Source organism: Nannobrachium achirus, assembly GCF_963921795.1.
Source record: "Nannobrachium achirus genome assembly, chromosome: 4".
NCBI classification, from domain to species: domain Eukaryota; kingdom Metazoa; phylum Chordata; class Actinopteri; order Myctophiformes; family Myctophidae; genus Nannobrachium; species Nannobrachium achirus.
The window spans coordinates 24,877,356-24,901,610 of NC_137813.1; the positions used below are offsets into that span (position 1 = coordinate 24,877,356).

The 24,255-nt window shown below is 42.9% G+C and overlaps 1 protein-coding gene across 1 annotated transcript in view; it reads left to right on the plus strand.

The window, feature by feature from the left end:
- The window catches only part of xylt2 (xylosyltransferase II), a 41,296-nt gene that overhangs the window by 6,966 nt on the left and 10,075 nt on the right, over positions 1–24,255 (plus strand). Inside the window, exons 2-8 of the mRNA XM_080722948.1 lie at positions 3,463–3,985; positions 6,198–6,373; positions 8,389–8,591; positions 12,971–13,051; positions 13,712–13,928; positions 20,163–20,339; positions 21,056–21,312. Of these exons, the coding sequence (XP_080579074.1) occupies positions 3,463–3,985; positions 6,198–6,373; positions 8,389–8,591; positions 12,971–13,051; positions 13,712–13,928; positions 20,163–20,339; positions 21,056–21,312 (1,634 nt within the window). The remainder of the gene's footprint in view (positions 1–3,462; positions 3,986–6,197; positions 6,374–8,388; positions 8,592–12,970; positions 13,052–13,711; positions 13,929–20,162; positions 20,340–21,055; positions 21,313–24,255) is intronic.

Sequence of the window (24,255 nt, forward strand, 5' to 3'; positions counted from 1 at the left end):
AGTTAAATTAACACTGAGGATTTATGTGTTTTTTTATTTTGTGTTACTGGGAATTGGGAAGATGGACATCTTATACCGGTATTTCATGTAATGGATGTTTTTAACACAATTCTCTCAGATGAACACAGGCCTCTAGAGCTGCGTTGTAGTGTTGTTTTTCCTCTGTGAAATGTGGCTGTTGTTACAGATACGCCTCTAAATCCCATGCTCTTTTTGGATTTACTGTCAGCGCGAGGAATTCCGCCAACAAAACCTCAACTTGGTCATACTTCTGGGATTTCGTTTATTATTACTTCAAAGCAGATTATAAGAGGATCACGTCTACCCGCTAGGAAGGTGTTTTGAGGGCCATGAATGAAGTCACTCAGTTAAGTATTTTTTTGGTGCTCTGTCTGTTTTATTGTTGTTGTCGTTTTCAAGACGTAGATGTCACCTTCATCATGACGACTCTGTAGTGCCTCTAGCCATGATCTGTTCTGGGTCTGTTGGACTTCTTAGCTGCTGCTGGATCAGCAATGTGAGACAGGGCTGTATTAGGCTGTCCTGTTTAATTTAGTCACAAATGACAGGTTGTATCACTGTAGACAATGTGAAAGATGAGAGAGAGAGACACACACACACACACACACACACACACACACACACACACACACACACACACACACACACACACACACACACACACACACACACACACACACACACAGCGCCTTCATCAGAGGACGATAAGAAGAAGATCAGAGTTGCCTTTTTCTGGTCAAATACCTACTTTAGTTTCTACCTGTTGTCCCCAACCCCATTTTGGGCTTGTCATTATAGTAGTTTTCCAAGATCCTTTCGAAATGAGAAAATGGCAAATATTGTCTGTTTTCAAATATCCGAAGTTCGTGTGTGTGTGTGTGTGTGGTGGGGCAGATGACGCAGATCACCACTGGAACTGGCAGGGTGGCTGCTGAGTGCTGATAGGTCTATTTGGCTCCACTCCAACAAGGATGCTGGCCAGCTGTGTTGAGGATGGCATCCCTGGCTCCAGCGGTGCCCTCCATTGTCCATTTGAAAAGGCCTCCTGTGATTGCTCTGCAAAGGGCCGCCACGCCGCGGCCGTCACGTGTCACTAGGGATGGGACGATATGAAAATTTAATATCATGATTATTGTAACAAAAGATTTATGATATTATCACGAATCACGACAATCAAAATCCATTATTCCGGGACGGAACATTTGCCAAAAAATAGGTCATCTACAAGCTCACAACGCGTCGCATTGCGACGCGTTGTGAGCTTGTAGATCGGCCATTTTTTGGCAAAGACGTTTGATTGGAAAAAAAAAAGACTGTATCAAGTACATTTTACCAATAGAGGGTTTAAATGGTACCGCATATGCAGCTCGGCAAATAAAAGGTGAATTGATCCCGGTGCATTACGGAGGACGATATCACGATAAATGAAATCTCCGCGATACGATTATCATGAGTGTTTTATCACGATAAACGATAATATCGCTTATCGTCCCATCCCTACGTGTCACAGAAACACGCTTGCTCAGACATGGATGTCTCAGGTTGGCCCTTTTGTGGACCCTCAGTATGGTCTCCCGAGCTCTCTTCTACGATTGATTTTTGTGCGTTCATATGCCAAATGCGGTGTGTAGAGCAGGGTGTTAACGAATTATGATGAAGTTTATTTATTTAGTATTTACATTATGAAAAGTGAAAATGGCAGATCTACATGCTCACACACTATTTCTGTACGCCACCATTGAACAAGGAACTATAATACAGGGTTAAGTTGTTAATGGATGTAGTCAATTATAAAATATTTGAAAATGCTTTCTCATCATTCTTCTTCTTTCGTGTATCATCGTCCTTGATGATTGGTTTGATATATACTGTAAGAAGAAGAAGAAAAAACAACGCTTCTCTGTTAATCGATTGACCTACACGAGAAAGGTTAAGTCAGTATTTGTTTCCAAATCATTTTTGATATATTTTTGGATAATTGTCCAACGTGCACGCAAGCTTTGTCACAGAGGTTTTGTTAAGGTCCCCAGACTCCCCACACGGAATGGCTTCATTCTGTGTCTTTGTAAGTGTGCCGCCTTAACCTGAACTGTTTCTCACAGATTAAGTCCACAAAAGGCAGAGCTTTGGCTAAAAATAACTCAGATCATAGGGGGGGTAAACTGAAAACCAAAGTGGAGTAAACACATCCCTGTCTCTGGAGCTCCTGTCTGTTGTCTTAGCGGGTTTCTCTCTCTTGTCATGTTAGAGGTTGAATCATCCGCCTCCTCCTTACAGCAGCAGTTGCCCCCAATGTTCTGCTGTTATGACTGGCAAGACATCTGGGGGTGGAATGGATTCTAAATCACATCTCTCCTGTCTACTCCTCTGCAGTGGTGGAAAAAGTACTCACATTTTATACTTAAGTAAAAGTATGAATACTGCAAAGTAGTCATACTCCGTTACAAGTAAAAGTCCAGAATTCAAAATGTACTTGAGTAACAGTATGAAAGTGTTGGCAAGTACCAAAAGTAAAAGTTCAACATGTTTGAAAATGGCAGATCTACAAGCTCACGCAACGCGTTGTGAGCTTGTATTTTCAAATAGCCAAGGTATAAAATAGGGCTAAAGTGGTTTATGTATGTTTTATAATATTATAATTTATATATAACACTCAAGTAAAGTACAAATACCTCAAAAGTGTACTTAAGTATTAGGGATGGTCCGATCAGGTTTTTTGGAACCGATCACTGAGCACCGATCACAAAAGTTTGATCACCCGATACCGATCAATCACCGATCCGATCAAGTTATTATTTATATTTTCTAAATGTTAATGTTTTAACTTTAATTCATTCATTCACTCATGAATTCATTTATATATTTGCCTTATAGTTATTTACCAGCATTACTATGTATTTATTATCATAGCAGTAACTAATTATTCCTTCAGCACTGTGGAAATCAATACCCCAAAATGGCCTCAAGTGGGCATACTGAACGGCTGGTTGATCAGATGCACCTATCCGATCGGATCGGTGAATTTACCTTTTGATCTAAACCACCGATTATCGCCGATCACGCTTTGATCGGCCCGATCCGATCCATTGCCGATTGATCGGTAACATCTCAGTATATTACTTGAGTAAATGCACTTAGTTACTTTACACCACTGCTCCTCTGTCACTTCTCTCTCCCCATCTCCATGGATGTCCATGAATTAAATACAGAGGGCTTCCAACGTAAAAAAGACTGTAAAAGGTCTTATTTGGGATGTTCCTTTTAGGCAGGTTGTTTAACTGTACTTGTACTGTACTACGGTACATTTCAATTGTATTGACTATACTTGTACTGTTTTCCATTTCTGTCTAATAAAATAATCAATCAATCCCCATCTCTCCCCCCACTCTCTTTCTCTCTCTCTCTCTCTCTCTCTCTCTCTCGCCTTCTCCATCTCCTCAGAGGAAGACGAGGCGGTCTAAGCTGCCCGACCACAACAGCCAGGACCCCAAGCGAGACGCGGTGCCGTGGGACCGGCAGAACGCCCTGTCGGGGAGGAGCGGGGGCAGCCGGCTGCAGACGGGCGGCGCGGCGGCCAGGGGCGCCAACCGGGGGCGCCGGAAGCCCCCCGGCGGGCCGAAGGGAGCCCAGGAGCAAGGCATGACGGGGGCCGGAGTGGACGTCCTCCCCCATGACCCCTCCAGCAGCCGCAACTTCAGCGAGGCCCGGGGAGCAGGAGGCGGCGAGGGCGGCGCCAGGCTCCCGCCTCCCGTCATACCGGGCGAGCCGGGCAGCGTGGACGGGGTGCCCCAGGGCCCCGGCGGGGACTTTGTGCCCAAATGTGACATCATGGGCAAGGACGCGCTCTCCGCCTTGCACCGCGCCAACACGCAGCAGTGCCGGCAGGAGATCGCCAACATTGTGTGTCAGCACCAGGCTGGACAGCTGATGCCACAGGCGCTCCCTCAGTTCTGTCCTCATCTCGGTGCGTTCACGTCTCGCCTCTCCGCCTGGGTCACCATGACGGCATTTAAATTTAGGCCTAGAATTATTGAATGCTTTAACCAGTGAAAAATAGCAGATATACAAGCTCACAGCGCGGCACCGAGTGCCGCGCTGCGAGCTTGTAGATCTGCTATTTTTGAAAACGTCGTGAAAATGTGTGCAAATCTTTGAACATATGTATTTTCAAAGCGAACGTTTGGAACTCAAATTTAGCTTCTGGGTGGTCCCTGGAACTAAATATTTTGAGATGGGGGTCCGTGGCCAAATACATATCATTTTCTGGCTAGCCAGATTGCTGACATAGAAACATAGGTTTTTCAAAAAATCTTAAAAGGATTCAAAAGACACTTATAGAATCGGGTAAAAATTCTAATTTTCACGATTAAAAAAAAAATAGCAGATCTACAAGCTCGCAGCGCGGCACTCGGTGCCGTGCTGTGAGCTTGTATATCTGCTATTTTTCAATAGTTAAAGCATTCAATGATTCTAGGCCTAAATGGGTTAAGTTGACCTCATTGTCCCATTAATGATTGCGATTAACGATTTATTTGTTTTTTAGCATTGAACATAAGAATACAAAATTAATTTCTGTTTGCCTTTTAGGCTTTGTTATCAAAAGTTCCATAGGGCAGATATGACAAATAAGCGGTGCGGGGGCAGCAGGCTTACAGATCTTGTAGATCAGCTATTTCAGCTTTTTTTTCTTTTGCTGTATGTTTGAAAGGTTTTCAACATGGAAACAATTATGATGAAATAATTGTGATTAGATGATTATATAATAATTGTGACAGGCCTATCTCTCTCTCACGCGCTCTCATCTCACACGCACTGCAGGTTTTTAAAGATTTATCAGCACAATTCTCTCTCATTGATATGTTTATTTTATTTTATTTAAGATTTGTTTTTGGGCTTTTTATGCCTTTATTTGATAGGATAGTAGACTGACAGGAAATGGGGAGAGAGATGGGGAATGACAGGTGGCAAAGGTCGTCCGGATCGGGAATTGAACCGGCGACGCCAGCAGGCATCATAGCCTAGTATGTGGTATGCGCCTTGACCACTAGGCCAGCGGGCGCCCCTCATTGATACGTTTTTAATGGAAAAGAAAGGAAAAAAACACTGCCTTACGACCATATTTGTATCAATATTACATCCTATGCACGTCTCGGTTCTGTGTCTGAATGTTCCACCCTGTGCCCAAACAGTCCAGACTCTACAAACACACACCCATTCGCCCTTTCATTTCTCCTTCCCTCTCTCTCTCTCTCACCGCAATAGAGTAACAAAGTCATGACATCACTCATCCCCCGGTTCGCAGAAGTAATTTCTCTATGGAGAATAACATTGAGTCATCTTAAAATCGTCTCATATAAGCATTGTGGTCCAAAAATAAACGGTCTCTACGATATTGTCGGGGAGGTGGCTCTGTATGGTTTATGATAGTCAGTCACTAATATTTGATACAGTCTGTTTCTGTTGAAAATGTAACTAATTTGGCGACAGTAACATTAGCGTTTTCTCACCATCAGTTGATTCTTCATATCCATACTAGTCAAACCGCTGAGATCATTGGTTTATGTTTGGAACACAGTTCTTATATGACGCAATATGCTCCATTCTGTAAAAGGAAGAAGAACTCGTTCCTGCTGTTGCCAGCTCCTTGTGCCAGTGTGCCTACGCTTTTCATTTGCGCAGTGTGTCTTGAGCAACATTTGAATGGCAACTCGGCAGCAATGTCGCTGGCCACACTGTGAATGTTTCGCATTAGGCTGGAGCATCATGTCTCTAACCCATTAAGTCAATTTTATACTTTGGCAGTTTGGCTATTCAAAAATAGCAGATATACAAGCTCATAGCACACCACTTTGTGCAGTACTATGAGCTGGTAGATCGGCTATTTTAGAATGATTGTGAATATTTGTGCAAATCATTTGAATGTACACATAAGTATATACATTTTTTTAAGCAAACATTTTTAACTAAAATCTTTGCTTCTTGGGGTCCCTGAAACAAATATTTTCAGATGGGGGTCCACGAGCAAGTTTAGTAACATGTGTTATTCAGAGAAATGTCTTTTTACTTTTTTTTTCTTCAGAGAATAAAGAAAGCTTCATGAATTATGAATGACTTTTTAAGGAACTTCTTAATGGTCATGTCTTAATGGGTTGACGTGCATGTCGTTGGTCTTCTAGGAGTGTCCAGTCCGGTGCAGGCAGGTGATGAGCTGGCCAACAGCCTGTCCAAGGTGGACAACCCTGTGCGGGTGGCCTTTGTCCTCATGGTCCACGGCCGTGCCGTCCGCCAGCTCAAACGTCTCATCAAAGCCATCTATCACCACGATCACTACTATTACATACACGTGGACAAGGTAAGCTCTAGTGTGGACTGGACTATTGCTGCCACGCCACTGTTTCCCAAACAGTGGGTCGCGACCCATTTGTGGGTCACGGACCAATTCTTATGGCTCACGACTTGAGTAAAAAAAAGTTTTTCTTATCCTACATAAACAAATGTATATTTCAATAGATGTTCCCCTCCCCCCAAAAAACGATAGAAATGTAAGATCAAACAAACAAATTAATTATTAAGAAACATAATAATTAAGAGGTAATAGGCAACCTACAAGCTCGCAACATGGTGCGAAGCGACGCGTTGTGAGCCTGCTATTTTCACAAGTTTGTGTCCTGGACAAACTCTCTTTTGGGTCTTGAGCAAAAACGTTTGGGAACCACTGCTACGCTGTACTACACATTTGTAAATGGATCAATCATAAATGTACAACGACTGGACTTTTCCCTACTGAGTCAGACAAACGCACATATGCCACCACACACACATAAACACACACACAGAGCATCTGAATCAAAATGATTAGTCATCTCTGCCATAGCATAAGCCAGCCTTTTATGCCAGCGAGATGATGCCTCGGTGCACTGTGTGCCCCAGACCACTAAGGTGTTTACAGGCTGGTTGTTCTGTTCTCATGTCATAGGTCTAACGCAGTGTTTCTCAACCGCTGTGTCTGGGGACCTTTGGTGTGCCCCTGAGAAGGGTCAAGTGTGCCCCTTGAAACTGCTTGAAAGCCAGTATTGTATTTATCATTTAAAAAATGATTTAAACTAGTGAAAACAGCCGATCTACAAGCTCGCACCGCGAGGCGCTGTGTGCTTGTAGATCTGCTGTTTTCGCTACTGTTGTGCGACAGCCTTGTATGATGAAGCAGGGCTTTACTTTGAGAACGATGACGGTGACGATATTTACACCCCCGTATTATGTTGGTGTGCCCATGGATTCTTCGGACATGAAAAGTGTGCAGAAAAAAGGTTGAGAAACACTGGTCTAGCGTACCCAGAGGGTCCTGGGAGTTAGGTGGATTTGCCCGGAGAGAGGGGCTTGCTATGCGTGGTTAATTATTCCTAGTGTGGTGGAGGAAAGTGCCCGTGGTGTGTAACATGACGACAGAGGCACATGCTACAATGCTAACACTGAAGCGTGGGCTCCCAGGGGGCGTTCCAGCGCTGACAAGGCGGTGGATCGTTGCTCTCAGCGTCTGTGCACCTGTGCACCAGCTGGATAAGGTCGCTCCCTCAAGCCGCGGGGAGCTGCCTCTGCACAGCCGCACCGGGACTCGCAGAGAGGCTAGCGCGACGCGCTGAGCAGCGGTTGATGAATGAGGAGTGAGACGGGGCAGTCACCGCGGAGACCGCAGAGTCAAGCCCGCCTCATCCGTCTCTGAGGGAAGGGGACGGTTTGAGAGATGGAGCCGGGGGTGGGAAAAAAAAGAGGCAAAGAAAGGGGTCAAGTTGTACTGCTGGAATTAGTCCACCCTCCCTTCACCACCTCCTCTCCTGCTGTGCGTTTTCTGCTGAGCAGGCCACTGAGACTGCTGGGAGTTCAGGGCTTAAGCCCTGCTGGCTGCACAGCTCTTTGACCTTCAGTCTTTTATTTGGTATTTTTTCAATGTCTCTCATTTGCTCCCTCGTGTTTAATCCACTGTCTGAGAGCTTTTCTCCAGCGTAGCCTCTAAACTCGGTTCTTGTTAGTCCTTATTTGTGTCCTGTTGTCGGAACACCTATTGAACAAAGTGGGAAATGTACGTTTTGCACTTGCAAAACAAATAACCTGAACCGTCTCCGGTGTCACTGACGCACATTTCCAGCCCTGATGTCATACAGACTCTACAAACACACACGTACCATCTCTCAACACAGGCCAGTTCTCCTCGGCTGCCCCCAGCAGGGTGGCGGCAACCGATCAGGCTAATGCAGACTCTGTCACCCGGCCAAAGCCAGATTATCCTTTGTGTTGAACGACGCCGTGTCATTTACCACTCATTTAACCGTGTGACCCTCTTTTTTTTTGCTGTGAACTCTCTCTTGCCAGCGATCCAACTACATGCATCGGGAGGTCCTGCAGATTGCCCAGGAGTACCCCAACGTGCGCGCCACGCCCTGGCGCATGGTGACCATCTGGGGCGGTGCCAGCCTGCTGAAGGCCTACCTGCGCAGCATGCAGGACCTGCTCTCCATGCTGGAGTGGAAGTGGGACTTTTTCATCAACCTGAGCGCCACAGACTTCCCCACCAGGTTGGTTAACACACACACACACACACACACCCGTGCTTAACAGAGTCAGGGGATATTTATCAAATCTGGGAATAAATTCCTTACCAAGAAATGTTTTATGTGTTTGTAAAGGTGTCCAACACATCTAACAAAGTTTAAAATTCAATACCTAAAGGGGAAATTTTGACAGCTGCTGAAAGTTGGGGTCCCGTTCATGTACTATACTATTAATACTACCGTATATGGAAAAAAAATAGCCCAAAAGAATCTGCTTTAAGTAGCATGTGAGGGGTCAAACTAGGGTTTTTTCATGATTCTGAATCCATTGCAAGCATTTGTTTTCCACAAAAATGGTTTAGTGATGGTTAGGCTCTGGCCGCTTTTAGCCTAAGGAATGTTTTTCGTGCAAAACAAATGCTTGCAATGGATTAAAAAAAAAGGAAAAAAAAAAGGTTTGACCCCTCACATGCTACCTAAAGCAGATTTCTTTGGGGTATATGTTTCCTGTAGAGTAAGTGAATGGGACCCTAACTATCAGAAACTGTCAAAAAGTCCCCTAGGAATATTGAATTTCAAACTTCCCAGCAAGCACGGTCAGGACCTGGACCAATCTGTGACGTCTCGATTGGGGCCAGATCAAGTCAAACCATAACTAGTCAGATCTGGCCTAGAATATCACCTGATTTCAACCAACATAAATCCTGCCCACGAACACCTTGGATTAATCAGAGAGGGTCCGATCGAGGCCATACATAGTCAGATATGTCCCAGAATAAAACCTTACATGCTCATATTTCTTTTTTTTATGATTAGTATTTTATTAACTTTTTCAAATTTTAAACACAAAACAGACAAATACAAACACAGTACATGAAAACATATAAAACAAACACAATAAAAAGAAATTAAAACAATAATACACGGTTCAAGCACACAGAGGCAGTTGGAGTACCACAGCTAAACCATGACGTCACTGAAAGTGTATACCAGTAGGTATGTCTCGCCCACAAGCTTAGACCGCTTCAGAGTCCCGCAATATGAAGATGACCCCATTTCAGTTCATAAAAGTCCATCCTATCATGTAGCCTATATGACAGTCTCTCATATGAGGATAGTTGGCCTACTGCATTCATTGACCCAATGAGACAATGCTGGAAGAGATGAAGCTTTCCAGTCCTTGATCAGCAGCCTCCTTCCTGCCATTAAGACAGTTTGTATCCATTCTGCTAAAGGGGGGGCAATGTTTTTTCAGAATCTTAGGGTCTCCCAGTATAAACAAACTAGAGGTGTATAAAATCGTAACTCCTGTTATTTCACAAATTCTCTCATGTATGGCCTGCCAGTAAGCCTGAGCCTGTGGACAGGACCAGAGCATATGTACTAAAGTTCCATCCCTATCCTGACACCTCCAGCACTCTGAGTTTTCTTACATGCTCATATTTCAACTAACATTACAAACAATAACAATAATCCTATTGTCCATATGACTTCCTGGTACTGACATCAAGATCATCCCTGTATGGGCTGTGATCTGGCCTAGTTCTGAACGTCACCAGAGTCACCGGAGGACGTTATCATAATGTCTATCATGACGTCATTTGGCTTGCAGGGTTTGTTAGATGTGTTACTAGACACCTTTACAAACACATTGGTGAAGACATTTCTTGGTAAGGAATAACTGCAGCAAATGCATATTAATCCTTGCCATGAAAATGATCCATTGGTTGAATAACATTAGGAAACAAGCCCAAATAATCAACTACACAAGCCCAGAAAACTGCAGCCCGCAGCGACCAATATTTACAGGCCCAAAGTCGCTTATAATAAGCACACATGGCAACTTGACTGGTGTGCATGTGTGGTGCGTGTTCATGCGTTTATCTCCGCGTAGGGATGGGACGACATGAAAATTTCATATCACAATATTGTGAACAATATTATCGCGATGATCAAAATATCCCCAACATCCATTATCCTGGCCTGGGGCAGAACATTTGTCATAAAATAGCAGATCTACAAGCGTGTGAGGAGACGCGTTGTGAGCTTGTAGATCGGCAATATTTTGGCAAAGAGATTTGGTAGAGAGTGGGGAGAAAAGAAGACTGTATCAAGTACGTATATTATACGTACGTTTAACCAATAGAGGGTTTAAATGGTACCGGATATGCAGCTTGGCAAATAAAAGGTGAATTGATCCCAGTGCATGACGGATTTCACGATAAATTAAATGTCCACGATACGATTAAAGTGAGTGTTTTTTCATCACGATAAACGATAATATTGCTTATCGTCCCATCCGTATCTCCACGCTGCTCAGGCCTGTGTATCCCAGATACACTACCAGGCACGAGGTTTGAGATTATGATGATTAGTGCTCTGGCCCAACCCCTTTATCATCAGTGGCTTAGATTCCCAGGACTGCTTGGTCGGGGATTTGACTCCTTTACTCCGTTGACCTACAGTGACTTTGACTCGGCGAGCTACAAGATAAACAACGGCCCAATGGAAAGGTCTCGCTTTTAGCTGCATTAATGCAGTGGTTCACAACCTGTGGGTCGGTCCCGCACATTATTTTGTGGTGGTCCCCCACATTATTTTGTGGTGGTCCCCCACATTATTTTGTGGTGGTCCCCAAATGACAGTGAGTGAAATGAGACAATTGAGACCTTTTTAATACCTTTTTAATAGGAAAAAATGACCATTGCTGCATCGAAAGTAATCAACTAACTATACTATAAAAACATTGGCCAAATTGTCAAATAATACAAGAAAGAGGCACACATTGTGAATCTAGCCAATCTACAAGCTCACAACACAGCATTGTTGTGAGCTTGTAAAGAATCGACTCCTACAATTCCAAGCGTTTTTTTCAGGGTGTGGGATGTCACATCACATTGTGACATCACATTCTGTCCTTGTCCCTTGTATGCACATAATTGGAGATCCCTGATGTCATCAATACTAAGCCCATAGCTTGGAATGCCCATATATGGACATATTGTATGAGTCTCATGTGGTCTATAACATAAGACATCTATGATGTCAGACGTCAGTCATATCCATAATTGGGGAAATATTTTGTCCAACTTAAACAACCAACCGCAACTCGAATCACACTTGCAAATGAATTCCGTCCTGTGAGAATTCCGTCATGCACGGAGGTCGCGTTTCGCCCTTAAACGTCTTACTGGTTATTATTATAATCAAGGCAGTGATAGGCCAATCCTTGCTGCAGGACTATGTGTACACACACGTCTACACATCTACATGCGGACAAGCTGTGACAATAAACCCCAAAAGGCCAAAAGGACCTATCAAGTCACAAATGGTGCATTTCGCGATCATTTCCTCCATTGTTCAAAGCTGAGAAACGCTCGAGACATGGCCATAAAAACCAACCAATCAAAACACTGCACTGACGCACCACACCGCCAAACCCCATCCTCTGAGTAGAGTTCTTCAGTGTGTGCACTGTGCACTCAGCACACCCGGTGTGCAGCGCACTGGATCTCCACACTGAGTGCACCGAATAAACAAACGACAACATGGCACACCATTGCGTTGAGTGCGCATTTCCGAACGCACCCTCTGTGTGGCCCAACCTGTGAGATTATATAAAACAGGACACGAAGCATCCTCTGTTTGAGTAGGATTCTCTGAGCTTTCAAAAGAAATGACAGGCTGCTTTAAGCAGAAATTCTATATGTCATGAATCGTAACCAAATACAGCATTACAAAGCAATCTTTTATCTCACACAGTTGTCTCAGGCCAGAGGCTTGTGTCCTTTGTTAGATAACACAAAATATTGCATTAACACATTTGGGTACAGTATAGGAACCGGTTCACTTGGGACCTGGAGGTGACCAAGGACATCTCCAGCTGTGTTTCATAAGACAGCGGATAACGTGGCATTGAACAGTAACTTGAGAGTTGCCCCTGAGGAGAATAGGTTGGAGCGCTTGGATGCACTCATCAGGCCTCTACCTCACCAATTCTACAAAGTCATCTCTCACTCCCTTTTATGCAGCTGGAAAGAATCAAGCATATCAGACTGCCTACCCAAGTTGGCAAGTGAATAATATCATCATGGCCTTTTTTAGATATTCATAATTATCCCTCCACCTCCCATACCCACCCACCCACCCCCACACACACACACACACACACACACACACACACACACACACACACACACACACACACACACACACACACACACACACACACACACACACACACACACACACACACACACACACACACACACACAGAGTTGTTATATCAGCCAGCATTTCATTTCTGTCCTAATGCCTGTGTGTGTCGTTTGCTTTTTGTTTAGTTTTTTTCCCCCTCATCATTTCTGTTCTCTTCTCTTTTTTATCTTGTCAACTTCCCACAGGACTAATGATGAACTGGTGGCGTTCCTGTCACAGCACAGAGACAGGAACTTCCTCAAGTCCCACGGGAGAGAGAACGCCAGGTGAGAGCTGTCACGCTAGAGTCTAGTACATTAGCGATGGGACGTTATGAACATTTCATGTCATGATTATTGTGACCAAAGAAATAGCTATTTACGATATTATCGCAATAATCAAAGTATCCCCAACATCCATTATACTGGGGCGGAACACTCGTGCCGTGCTGCGAGCTTGTATATCTGCTATTTTTCAATAGCTAAAGTATAAACCAGGCGTCTTCAACAGGGGGTCCTCCAAATCTTTGTGTGATAGAAACTTTTTTTTTTCTCATTTTTATATTAACCACTTGAATCCTAACATCCATATTCTAAGAACTTTGGCCAAAAATAGCAGATCTACAAACTCACTACGTCTCGCGTAAGTACAGAGTGAAAGGTCAAGTTTATTAAGTATTGACGGTTCATGTGGTTAACTGTCTGAAAACATACATTGACATGAATCCAAAATACACTGACGCTTGTGCTGTCAAACGATGAAACTATATGGAATCTCTGAAAAGGTTGTGGGGTCCCTGCTTCATCTCTCTCTCTCAACTAAGGGGTCGTTGGCCTGAAAAAGACCCCTGGTATAAACTAATTCCAAGGTCTTAAAGGGTTCAAACAAAACCAAAACATCCTGTGTCCAAATCAACACTGGGACTAAAACCTTCGCTGTGTTTCCAGGTTCATAAAGAAGCAGGGCTTGGATCGCCTCTTCCACGAGTGTGACAACCACATGTGGCGGCTGGGCGAGCGCAGCATCCCAGAGGGCCTGGAGGTGTCGGGCGGCTCCGACTGGTTCTCTCTCACCCGCCGCTTCGTGGAGTACGTGGTCACCTCCCAGGACAAGCTGGTGTCCGGCCTCAAGCAGTTCTACACCTACGCACTGCTCCCTGCCGAGGTAAGCAGGGGTGGAAAGTAACTTAAGTTAAGGCCTCTCCATACTTCGACCGAAATGTTCGGTGAGTTGTATTTTTCCGACGTGCAAATTTCCGAACTCTCGTTCGGTCCAATGCTTTTCAGAAGTCCCGAGGGATATAATTTTATGGTAGAAAAGGACCTTTTGACCGAAAACGGCGGTTTCGGTCAAAGTATGGAAAGGCCTTTACTCCACTACATCTGAGAGGCAAATATTGTACTTAATATTGTACTCCACTACAATTATTTTACTAGTTACGTAGATTTAGATTATTATTGCAAAACATACAATAACCACTACAACCCTGTACACATTGATCTACCATTGTGAGCTTGTAGATCTGCTATTTTATACTAATAATAATATAATACTAATAATTGAAAACATGTGAAATGAGACACTAATGCTGATGTACCGCATAATGAGTACTTTAAAAAGTTGACGAAATCAACATAACACACACACACAGTGTATGTAGCGGGGACAGACAGCTCAATAAACACGTCTGTCATGGGGTCTCTCCTCCCCCTGGGCGGAGAGACGGGCCACACATACAGTAGGCTGCATAACTGCTGATACAATGTAGTCTGAGATGTCAAGTCATTGATTTCTCAGCCGGGGCAGGGCTCTACATTCAGGCTCCGGGAGCAGCAGGCTGTCAGACTAGAAGGGGGAGTCGCATTGCGTTGGCCTGTTTGCTTGCCTGGATGAGTGGTTTTATCATTTTAGAACTGAGACCAAGAGATTTGTTTGTTTGCTGGAAACAAACGTTTGATAAACAGATTTAGCTTTGTACAGGTTTTGCTTTGTTCAGGACAGGCCTGCTACTAGACCGTTTCAAACAGGGAGATTTTTGCATTGGCTATTCGAAAATGGCAGATGTACAAGCTCGCATCACGGCACAAAGTCACCCGCTGCGAGCTTGTACATCTGCTATTTATGATTATGAACATTAAAAAATTAAATAAATCTTGAAAGTGTGAGAATTACTGGTTTAGGAGACATTTGTAGAATCGGCCTCAGGTCCTTATGGGCTAGAGCAAGGGGTCCGGGACCCCTAGGGCATCCTCAGAGTTACTACAGGGGTCCTCCAAATCTTTGTGTGATAGAAATATTTTTATATCAACCACCTGAACTCTAGCGTCCATATTCTGAGAACTGTAGCCAAAAATAGCAGATCTACAAGCTTTGTGAGCTTGTAGATTTTCGGCAAAGAGGTTTGGTGTAGAGGGGGAAAAAGAGCAGACCAAGTACAGAGTGAAATGTCAAGTTTATTAAATATTGACGGTTCAAGTGGTTAAATATCTGAAAACACAAATTGACATGAATCCAAAATACACTGATGATTGTGCTGTCAAACGATGAAATTATATGGAATATATGAAAAGGTTGTGGGGGTCCCTGCTTCATCTCTCTCTCAACTAAGGGGTCCTTGGTCTGAAAACATTGGAGACCCCTAGGTGTACAACTTCTCAAACCTTTTTTTTTATACCACAACCCCGTTTTATTAGGGAACTTTTTCTGCCATTTCTTGAAAAAATATTTCTTCCCAGGGCCCCACTTTGGGTCGTGACCCGTAGTTTGAGAACCGCTGGGCTAGAGAAACTGAGAACGAACAGGAAGAAGGAACACAACTCCAGCTGAAATGGAACCGCAAACGTTGCAATTATGTGGTCAACACACTAGTCTAGCACGCCTCTGGCTATTAGAATGTTTTCTTTTTTTTTGTTGTTGTTCAAAGACATTTTTATTAGTAAAATATTACAAAAACATTTAGTTAACCCATTAACTCATTCTCTGCCAAGTTCAACTTGCCTGTGCAATAGAACTGCCAAGGATTTCTGACGATTTCACTCATCTTGGAGGGACAATTGCGCATTGATGTTGAGGCATAAAATAACAAAACAAAGGCCTATTGGAAAGGCCTATTCGTGTGCTTTCCAGTGGTCCAAACCATACGTTTCAAACATGTTCGCTTATCTCAGAAAGTGGAAAAGTAAGGGCATGGTATGGGGTCTTCACAGGCTGCTGAGAAGACATTTTGAGTAAAAGCATGTTTTAGTTTTGAAAATGGAATAACTTATGAATAAAATATGATTGCTATTATAAACTATACCTTGCTGGAAAGGCAAATTCGTGCTCTTTCCAACGCTCTAAACCATACGTTTCAAACATGTTTGCTGATCTCGTAAGGTGGAAAAGTATAGGGTATGGTATGGCGAAAAAACGGCTTCTGAGAAGAGTTTTTTTTTGGGGGGAAAATTGAATAAATATGAAGGAGCTATGAATACTATATAAACTATACCTCTCTGGAAAGATGAAGTCGCCTTCTTTCCAGTGCTCCCATCCAGATGTTTCAAACATGTTCTGTTGTTTAGAAAATTGGCCATGTATCACCCAAAACACCTCTAGGAACAAACTGAATACATGTTTTAGTAAAGTAGACTCTCGATCAGAACTCCTTTCTGCCTTTTATTTTTGGCTTCAGTGATGCAGAAGATATTTACAGTGTTTTCAAACAAAAGGGAAAAATAACAATGAATAAAAAATAAAGTGATTTTACAGACTTCAAGTGCATTCACAGTTCTCAATAGTGCTTTTTGAAATTACAAAAACAAGTGTTCTCATTCTCTCAGTAGTGGTTCAAGTAAATGACAATGAATAAAGGAACATTTCAACCCCCCCCCTCTGTAGTGGTTTTCAAGTAAACTACAAAATATGAACATTCCACGCCTTTTCAGTAGTGGTTCAAGTAAATGGCAATGACAAAAGGAACATTTCCCACCCTTTCAGTAGTGCTTCAAGTAAATGACAAAGAATAAAAAGTTCAGTTCTCACGTTCGCTGAGGGTTTCAAATGAAATAAAATAAAAATGTCAGGAACAGAAGAGCTGGGCAGTGAATCCACTGGCTCAGAAGCTGAAAAACACAATATAAAAAATAGGCTAGTTATAGTTTTTGCAAGGTAATATTGTGCACAAAATCAGTAGGCCTACATTGTTTCCATCCCCATCATGTCTCAATGTATGCATTTTGACACTTAGAATGAATGAAGACTTTTACAGTTGCTATGTGGATGTTTGGATTTTTAGATGGATAAAAGCATTGAACACAGATACAATAAATGTAGGCCATCTGTAACAAAAATAACCGTACCTTGACTAAAGCCAACCAATGATTCGCTGTCACCTGCAGATGGACCTGGCTCCTCACACTCAAGTGTCTAGATTGATCACAAAGAAACAAAGCACACAGATTTAGTACAAAACTAAACTGCAACATGCGTGCACACCCACACAGTGGCGCTCTCGCTCAATCTCTCTCTAGAGAAAGATCCACAATACATGTGGGCATACATTGTATATACTGTTTGTTCAGACTTACTGTTTTCTTTTTTGTTTTTCTTTACATATCTACTGCATAGTACTGTGTTCTATTTGTCTGTCATTCAATGTTATATGAGATACTTCAATGGTTTCCAGTGGAAATAAGCTTAGTCTTTTCATGGATAACCTTTTAGTAGACCTTGTACCAGTGAACTGTACCGTCATGAAACTGTACCTTTTCCTATGCAAACTTCTAATAAAGTCTTCAATCAATCAATACATGAGGAAAAACAATGCTGCCATTCGTTCCAAAAGCCATGTAACTATACAAATGCCACAATGTTTGGGCTCATTGCGCGCAGATCAGAGTGGGTATGGCAGGGGTATGCAGCTGCCATACCTTGGCTACAGAGGTAAATAATAAAAATGTAGGCTCTACTTTTCATCGTGCCTGTTGCTAAGGTATGGCAACATGACTGGTGTCTTGCACGCGTGCCCTGCACGCGCGCGTGCAAGACACCAGTCATGTTGCCATACTTTAGCTTGTTCTGAACTGACGCCACTGGGAGAGATGCACTCACTCCGTATGCAGAACACAGCGATCACATACAGTACAGAGAGAGAGAGAGAGACTGAAACACGATACAAATGCTGTTCCCCCCTTCTGATTTACCAAAGTCATGATTTACACAAAATGAACATTTGTATTTTATTCTAGAGCAACGAGCGCGCGCGCACACGCAACCTCAACTAGGCAACACAACGAGGAGCACAGATCCGTTGGGAAAGGCCTGGCGTTGTTTGCCAACGTGTTTGGGCTCATTGCGCGCAGATCAGAGTGGGTATGGCAGGGGTATGCAGCTGCCCGATCACATACAGTACAGAGAGAGAGAGAGACTCAAACACGATACAAATACAAATAAAATGCTTCGTACCACTGGTGTTGGCAGCATCCCTACGGCTCCATGTCGCCGTGGTCCGTCTCTTCCGAGTCGTAGGAACTTTCAGCCAGATCCCTGAACGCAGTGACTCTCAGGCTGCGTCTAAGACCTGGAGTCGCTGCCATCGGTCTCCACTCTCCACTGCAGCAGCCGCGGGTGCCACAGGGCGCTGGCTTCTTCTTGGGCGCTGCGCTTCTGGAGCCGCCTGGACAGCAGGGTCGGCGACGCGTCGATCAGTTGTGTGAACATAATCGGCACCCGATTGTGCATTGAAGATGGAAGGTTTAGGAGGATTGTTCAAGTGAGCTGAATCAAACTCGTTCACGCCATGGCCAGAGCCCTAGAGTTGCGTCACTCCCGTTCACTTCATGGGGCCAGGTCTTCTACGCACACATTGGCGTATAGTGACAAACGGCGAACCGGAAGTTTACAAAATGCATTGAAGTCTATGAGGTGTAAAGTGACAATGAACCACGTGACCAGCGCTGTTTCTGACCCCGCGGTGACACCACTCTCTGATTATACTGCTCTGGCCATGGCCAAGCATGCCTGCAGGGAGAAAAAAAAGAGGAGAAACCGATCGCTAACGGTCTGTTTGAGCGACCGTCATGTTTCAGGGTTTATGGATTATAAACTATCAGGTAAGGCTATGTTTTACAACCATTTATACAGCGATCTGTCTGTGTTGTTGTTGTTGTTGTTACTTTTGGCACTGAATTGAAATGATGTTGTACTGTCTGAAACAGAAAGCGGACTGGTATCTGCTTGCTGGATTGCTATAGTGTGTGTGTGTGTGTGTGTGTGTGTGTGTGTGTGTGTGTGTGGGGACATCACGATAGTTTTTCACTTCGACGTGCTGTGTTAGTTGTGTGAACATATCGGCAATGTTTTACAACCATTTATACAGCGATCTGTCTGTGTGTTGTTGTTACTTTTTTTTTGTCTGAGAAGGGTAGAGAGAGGTTTTGAATGTTGTACTGAAACAGACAGCGGACCACCCAGCTGATTGGCTGGCACACACACACACACACACACACACACACACACACACACACACACACACACACACACACACACACACACACACACACTAGCACGCCCACACACAAGCCACGGCTTTCTGGTTACCCGTCTCGCTCTCATTGTATAATTGGTTTCAGGTTTCTGAGAAGAGGTTTTTCTTTTTGGACAATTTAATGATGTTTAATTTCATGTGAGGCTGTGCACTTTTGTTTAATGTTGTAAAAAACACTGTCAGACTTTGAGGAAGTGTATCATATGTTGTGAGAGGCTGGATAAGGCTGAGATCTTTTGTGTACAGTATGTACAGTAAAAGACGTCCAGAAGACGTCTGGCACCGACATCCCCAGGGGAAAAGACGTTCTGAGGACGTTTAGCAGGGAGTGAGTTAAGACCTGAGGCTGATTCTACAAATGCCTTTTAAATCTCAGAAATTTCTGAAAGCTCTATGTTGCTATAATCAGTGTAATCAGTCTTTTCATGTCAAGGATCCCCAAAATGATATGTATTTGGCCACCAACCCCCATCTCAAACGGGGGACAAAACCCGAAACCACGTGCTTAATTCCATTGAGAAAATACAGTTGGAAAAGGAGAGAATCATTTTGTCCTTGACAATAAGCAATCCTACTGTTTGAATGCTGTACACACGCACACATGGAGCAAAAATAATGATGTTTTTAGTTTCGACTTTCGACTTTCCCTGGCGGGAGTCGACTTGTGTATTGAAGTCGACTGAGTCGACTTGTCGACTTTTTGGTTATTGCCCTAATATACTGTATATATTCAAAGATTTGCTCACATTTTCAGAATTCTGCGACGCGTGGTGAGCTTGGAGGTCTGCTATTTTCGATGTTTTCACCAAAAGGCAATTTTTAGACATTTCAGCCCCTGCCTCTGACTCTCTCTCTCTCTTCTCCCTCTCTCCCAGTCGTTCTTCCACACGGTGCTGGGGAACAGCCACATGTGTGACACGCTGGTGGACAACAACCTGCGCGTCACCAACTGGAACCGCAAGCTGGGCTGCAAGTGCCAGTACAAGCACATCGTGGACTGGTGCGGCTGCTCTCCCAACGACTTCAAGCCACAAGACCTCATCCGGATCCAGGTCAGCCTCAACCTGCAGTTACTATGAATAGCTGCTGTTCTGTCACTTAAGCTGGCTGTGAGAGAAACCGTCTTTTTTCTTTTATCACACGAAAGAAGCAGTTAGATTAATTAATACGTAATTAATTCCCTACCTCGTCATTCTGTGTCACACAAAAGTAGCAAAAATAGCCGATGTACAAGCTCAAAACATGTCGCAGTGCGACGTGTTTTGAGCTTGTAGATCTGCTATTTTTGCTCTCTTTTTTTTTATTGCAATCCTGAATAATTCTTTACAAAGTAACCTTTTTATTTAATTTCAAATGCATTTAGTTATACTTATGTTAACTTTATGAACTTAAATACAAATATATTGGACAAAAAAAAGAGAATACAATTTTAATACTAATCATTAAACTAATACTATATAGACTGAAGTCATTAAAGCAGGTCATGTTTGCATGTTTGGAATTGTAACAGCTCAATAATATATCAGTATTCGGATATTAACCTCCGGGACGCATTAAGTTAAGGTGGGGGCCGCATGTGGCTCAAAATCTTTTTCTACTATCATCAATTGTATAGAAAGCAGTGAATGAAAACATTTGAACGCTCATCTTTTCTTTTCTATTTTCTATAATCTTTTCTATAATCTATAATCTAAAATACGAACCCTTGTTGTAAAAAAAACATATGGGAGAAGCACCTGACTCTTATGGCCTGTCATGTCTTTCACAGCAACTGACACGGCCCACGTTCTTTGCCCGTAAGTTTGAGTCCATGGTGAGCCAGGAGGCCATGGACATCCTGGACACCCACCTGTATGGCCACTATGCCCCGGGCACGGCGGCCATCAAGGCCTACTGGGAGAGCCTGTTTGAGCGTGAGGACGGGCTGGGCTCGCTCAGCGACGTGGCCCTCACCGCTTACTCCTCCTTCTTCCGCCTCGGACTCAAGAGCCTGGAGAAGACGCAGAGCAACCTGGATGCGTGCAGGTCAGTGGGCTGAGTTTGTGCCACTGTGGCTGTACTCTACAGCAGGGGTTTTCAAAGTGGGTGACGGGGCACCCTGGGGTGCCGTGGTGCCAGTCCAGGGGTGCCGCGAGATAATTTGATAATATTTGGAATTCATCAATATCACTACGTCAATATCACTTCACTATGCTTAGTAAAACAGACCTGATTTGCACTGTACTTTGATGAGTTCTTTTTCCATCTACAACAACTCTCTTCACCAAAATAGCAGATCTACAACGTTGTGACGCGTTGTGAGCTTGTAGATCGGCTATTTTTGGTGAACCTTCCCCCCAGAATAGGCATGCTGGGGCTCAAGTGGTTAAACGTCAAGTATAACGTTATTTTCAATCAGTTCTGATGGCTACAGATATTTCTCCAATATAATGTAAGATTCTAAAAATTAACAGTGTAACTCAGGGGTGCCGTGGATGAAAAAAGTTATTCACAGGGGTGCCCTGAGTCAAAAAAGTTTGAAAATCCCTGCTCTACAGCAGTATTTCTCGAACTTTGAAATTTTAAGGTTTCCGTAACTTTGACAACATACAAATGTCAAAGTTACAGACTTGTAAGGGTCGATGTAGCAACTCATAATGTAATAACGGCTCATAATGTAATAAGGGCTCATAATGTAATAAGAAAAATGTAATAAAAACTCATAATGTAATAATCAGCTCATAATGTAATAAAAAAACGAGCGCATAACGTAATAATGGATTTTTCAATAATGTAATAATGTAATAATGTGTTACATTAAGAACCTCCACATAGGAGGCTCATAATGTAATAAAACTTCATAATGTAATAACGTATTTTTATTACATTATGAGCTGATTATTACATTATGAGCTTTTATTACATTTTAATTATTACATTATGCGCTTGTTTTTTATTACATTATGAGCTGATTATTACATTATGAGTTTTTATTACATGTTTTTATTACATTATAAGCCCCTATTACATTATGAGTTGCTACACACCCTGCCAACTTTGTTGATGAAGAATGGAGCAACTATCTGCTAAACATGCAGCAAATGAATACATATGGGGATCATTTAACTGTACAAAGAGCATCCACAATGTTCAACATACAGTTTGTGATTGTATCGTCATTGGGTGTTGATGCAACATCGATAATATCCCCATGTGGTCAGTATGACGAGTCCGACGGTCTGCCATTGCTAGATCTGGGCCACTTTGCCGAACAGGCATTGACACTAAGGCTTGCCCACCTGCCCCCGGAAAATAAAACTTTGGGGCAGGTGAAGTTTGCTTTCAGGTTGCCCGACCGGGCAAGTGCTCATTTGAGAGGGGACACGACCGTCTATAAACACGACACAAGATATCTGTGTAAACACCTGAACGTGGCCATAAAAAAAATATATAAAATCACAAAGTGTGAAACCATAGCAATCATAACTACCTAGGTATTTGGATTTGGAGGTATTGAGGTATGATTAAAAATTGTTATCGAGTTAAATTGAGTGGTAATTAAAATCTTACCTATCATTTTATAATGGACGAGTGTTGCGCAAGTGTACATGACCTTTGGGCAAGTAGAACATGACCTGTACTTGCCCGACGGGCAAGTGCCTATGATGGACCAGTCACACACTTGATTCAAAGAGTGCACCACTTCGATCTGTCCAGACTTAGGGCCAGAATGAGGTACCGGGTCAGGGCCAGAGTGAGGGCCTTACGGCGAGAGTGAGGGCCAGATTTAGGGCCAGACTCAGAGTGAGGGACCGAGTCAGGGCCAGAGTGAGGTACCGAGTCAGGGCCAGAGTGAAGGCTAGACTTAGGGCCAAAGTGAGGGACAGATCGAAGTGGTGCGCCATCCTCTGCTTCGTGGACTCTTTGAATCAAGTGTGTGACTGGTCCATCAAGGCTTACATAATGATCCCCATGACCTTCGGCAAAGTGGCCCGGAACTAGCAATGTCAGACTGTTATACTGACCACATGGGGATATTATCGATGTTGCATCAACACCCAGTGTCGATACAATCACGAACTGTATGTTGAACATTGTGGATGCTCTTTGTACAGCTAAACGATCCCCATATGTATTAATTTGCTGCATGTTTAGCAGATATTTGCTCCATTCTTCATCAACAAAATTGGCAAGGTGTGTAGCAACTCATAATGTAATGAGGGCTCATAATGTAATAAAAACATGTAATAAAAACTCATAATGTAATAATCAGCTCATAATGTAATAAAAACAAGCGCATAATGTAATAATTAAAATGTAATAAAAGCTCATAATGTAATAATCAGCTCATAATGTAATAACAAATACATTATTACATTATGAAGTTTTATTACATTATGAGCCTCCTATGTGGAGGTTCTTAATGTAACACATTATTACATTATTACATTATTGAAAAATCCATTATTACGTTATGCGCTCGTTTTTTTATTACATTATGAGCTGATTATTACATTATGAGTTTTTATTACATTTTTCTTATTACATTATGAGCCGTTATTACATTATGAGCCGTTATTACATTATGAGCCGTTATTACATTATGAGTTGCTACAGGGTCAATTAGACTCCCATAAAGGAACTTAGAGAGTCCCTGAAATCCACTTTGAGAAAAACAGCTTTACAGAGCTATCTTTGCATACGCTACTGTGGCATTTTGCTGAACTCATTGCAATGTTCATTTTGGCAGCAAACTTTGATTTAGTTTAGTCATAGTCTTTTTGAATAAAATGTAATTTAGTTGTAGTAAAATTTTAGTCGACTAAATCTACAAGTGATTTTGTAGACAAAAAATTATTTTGGCGGGCCTTGATGGCGTCCTAATGGCAGATTTTACACTTGGTTGCATGCTGAAAATAGCCTACAAGCTCACAAATCTACAAGCTCACAACATGTCGCAGCTGTGCGCTTGTAGATCTGCTATTTTTA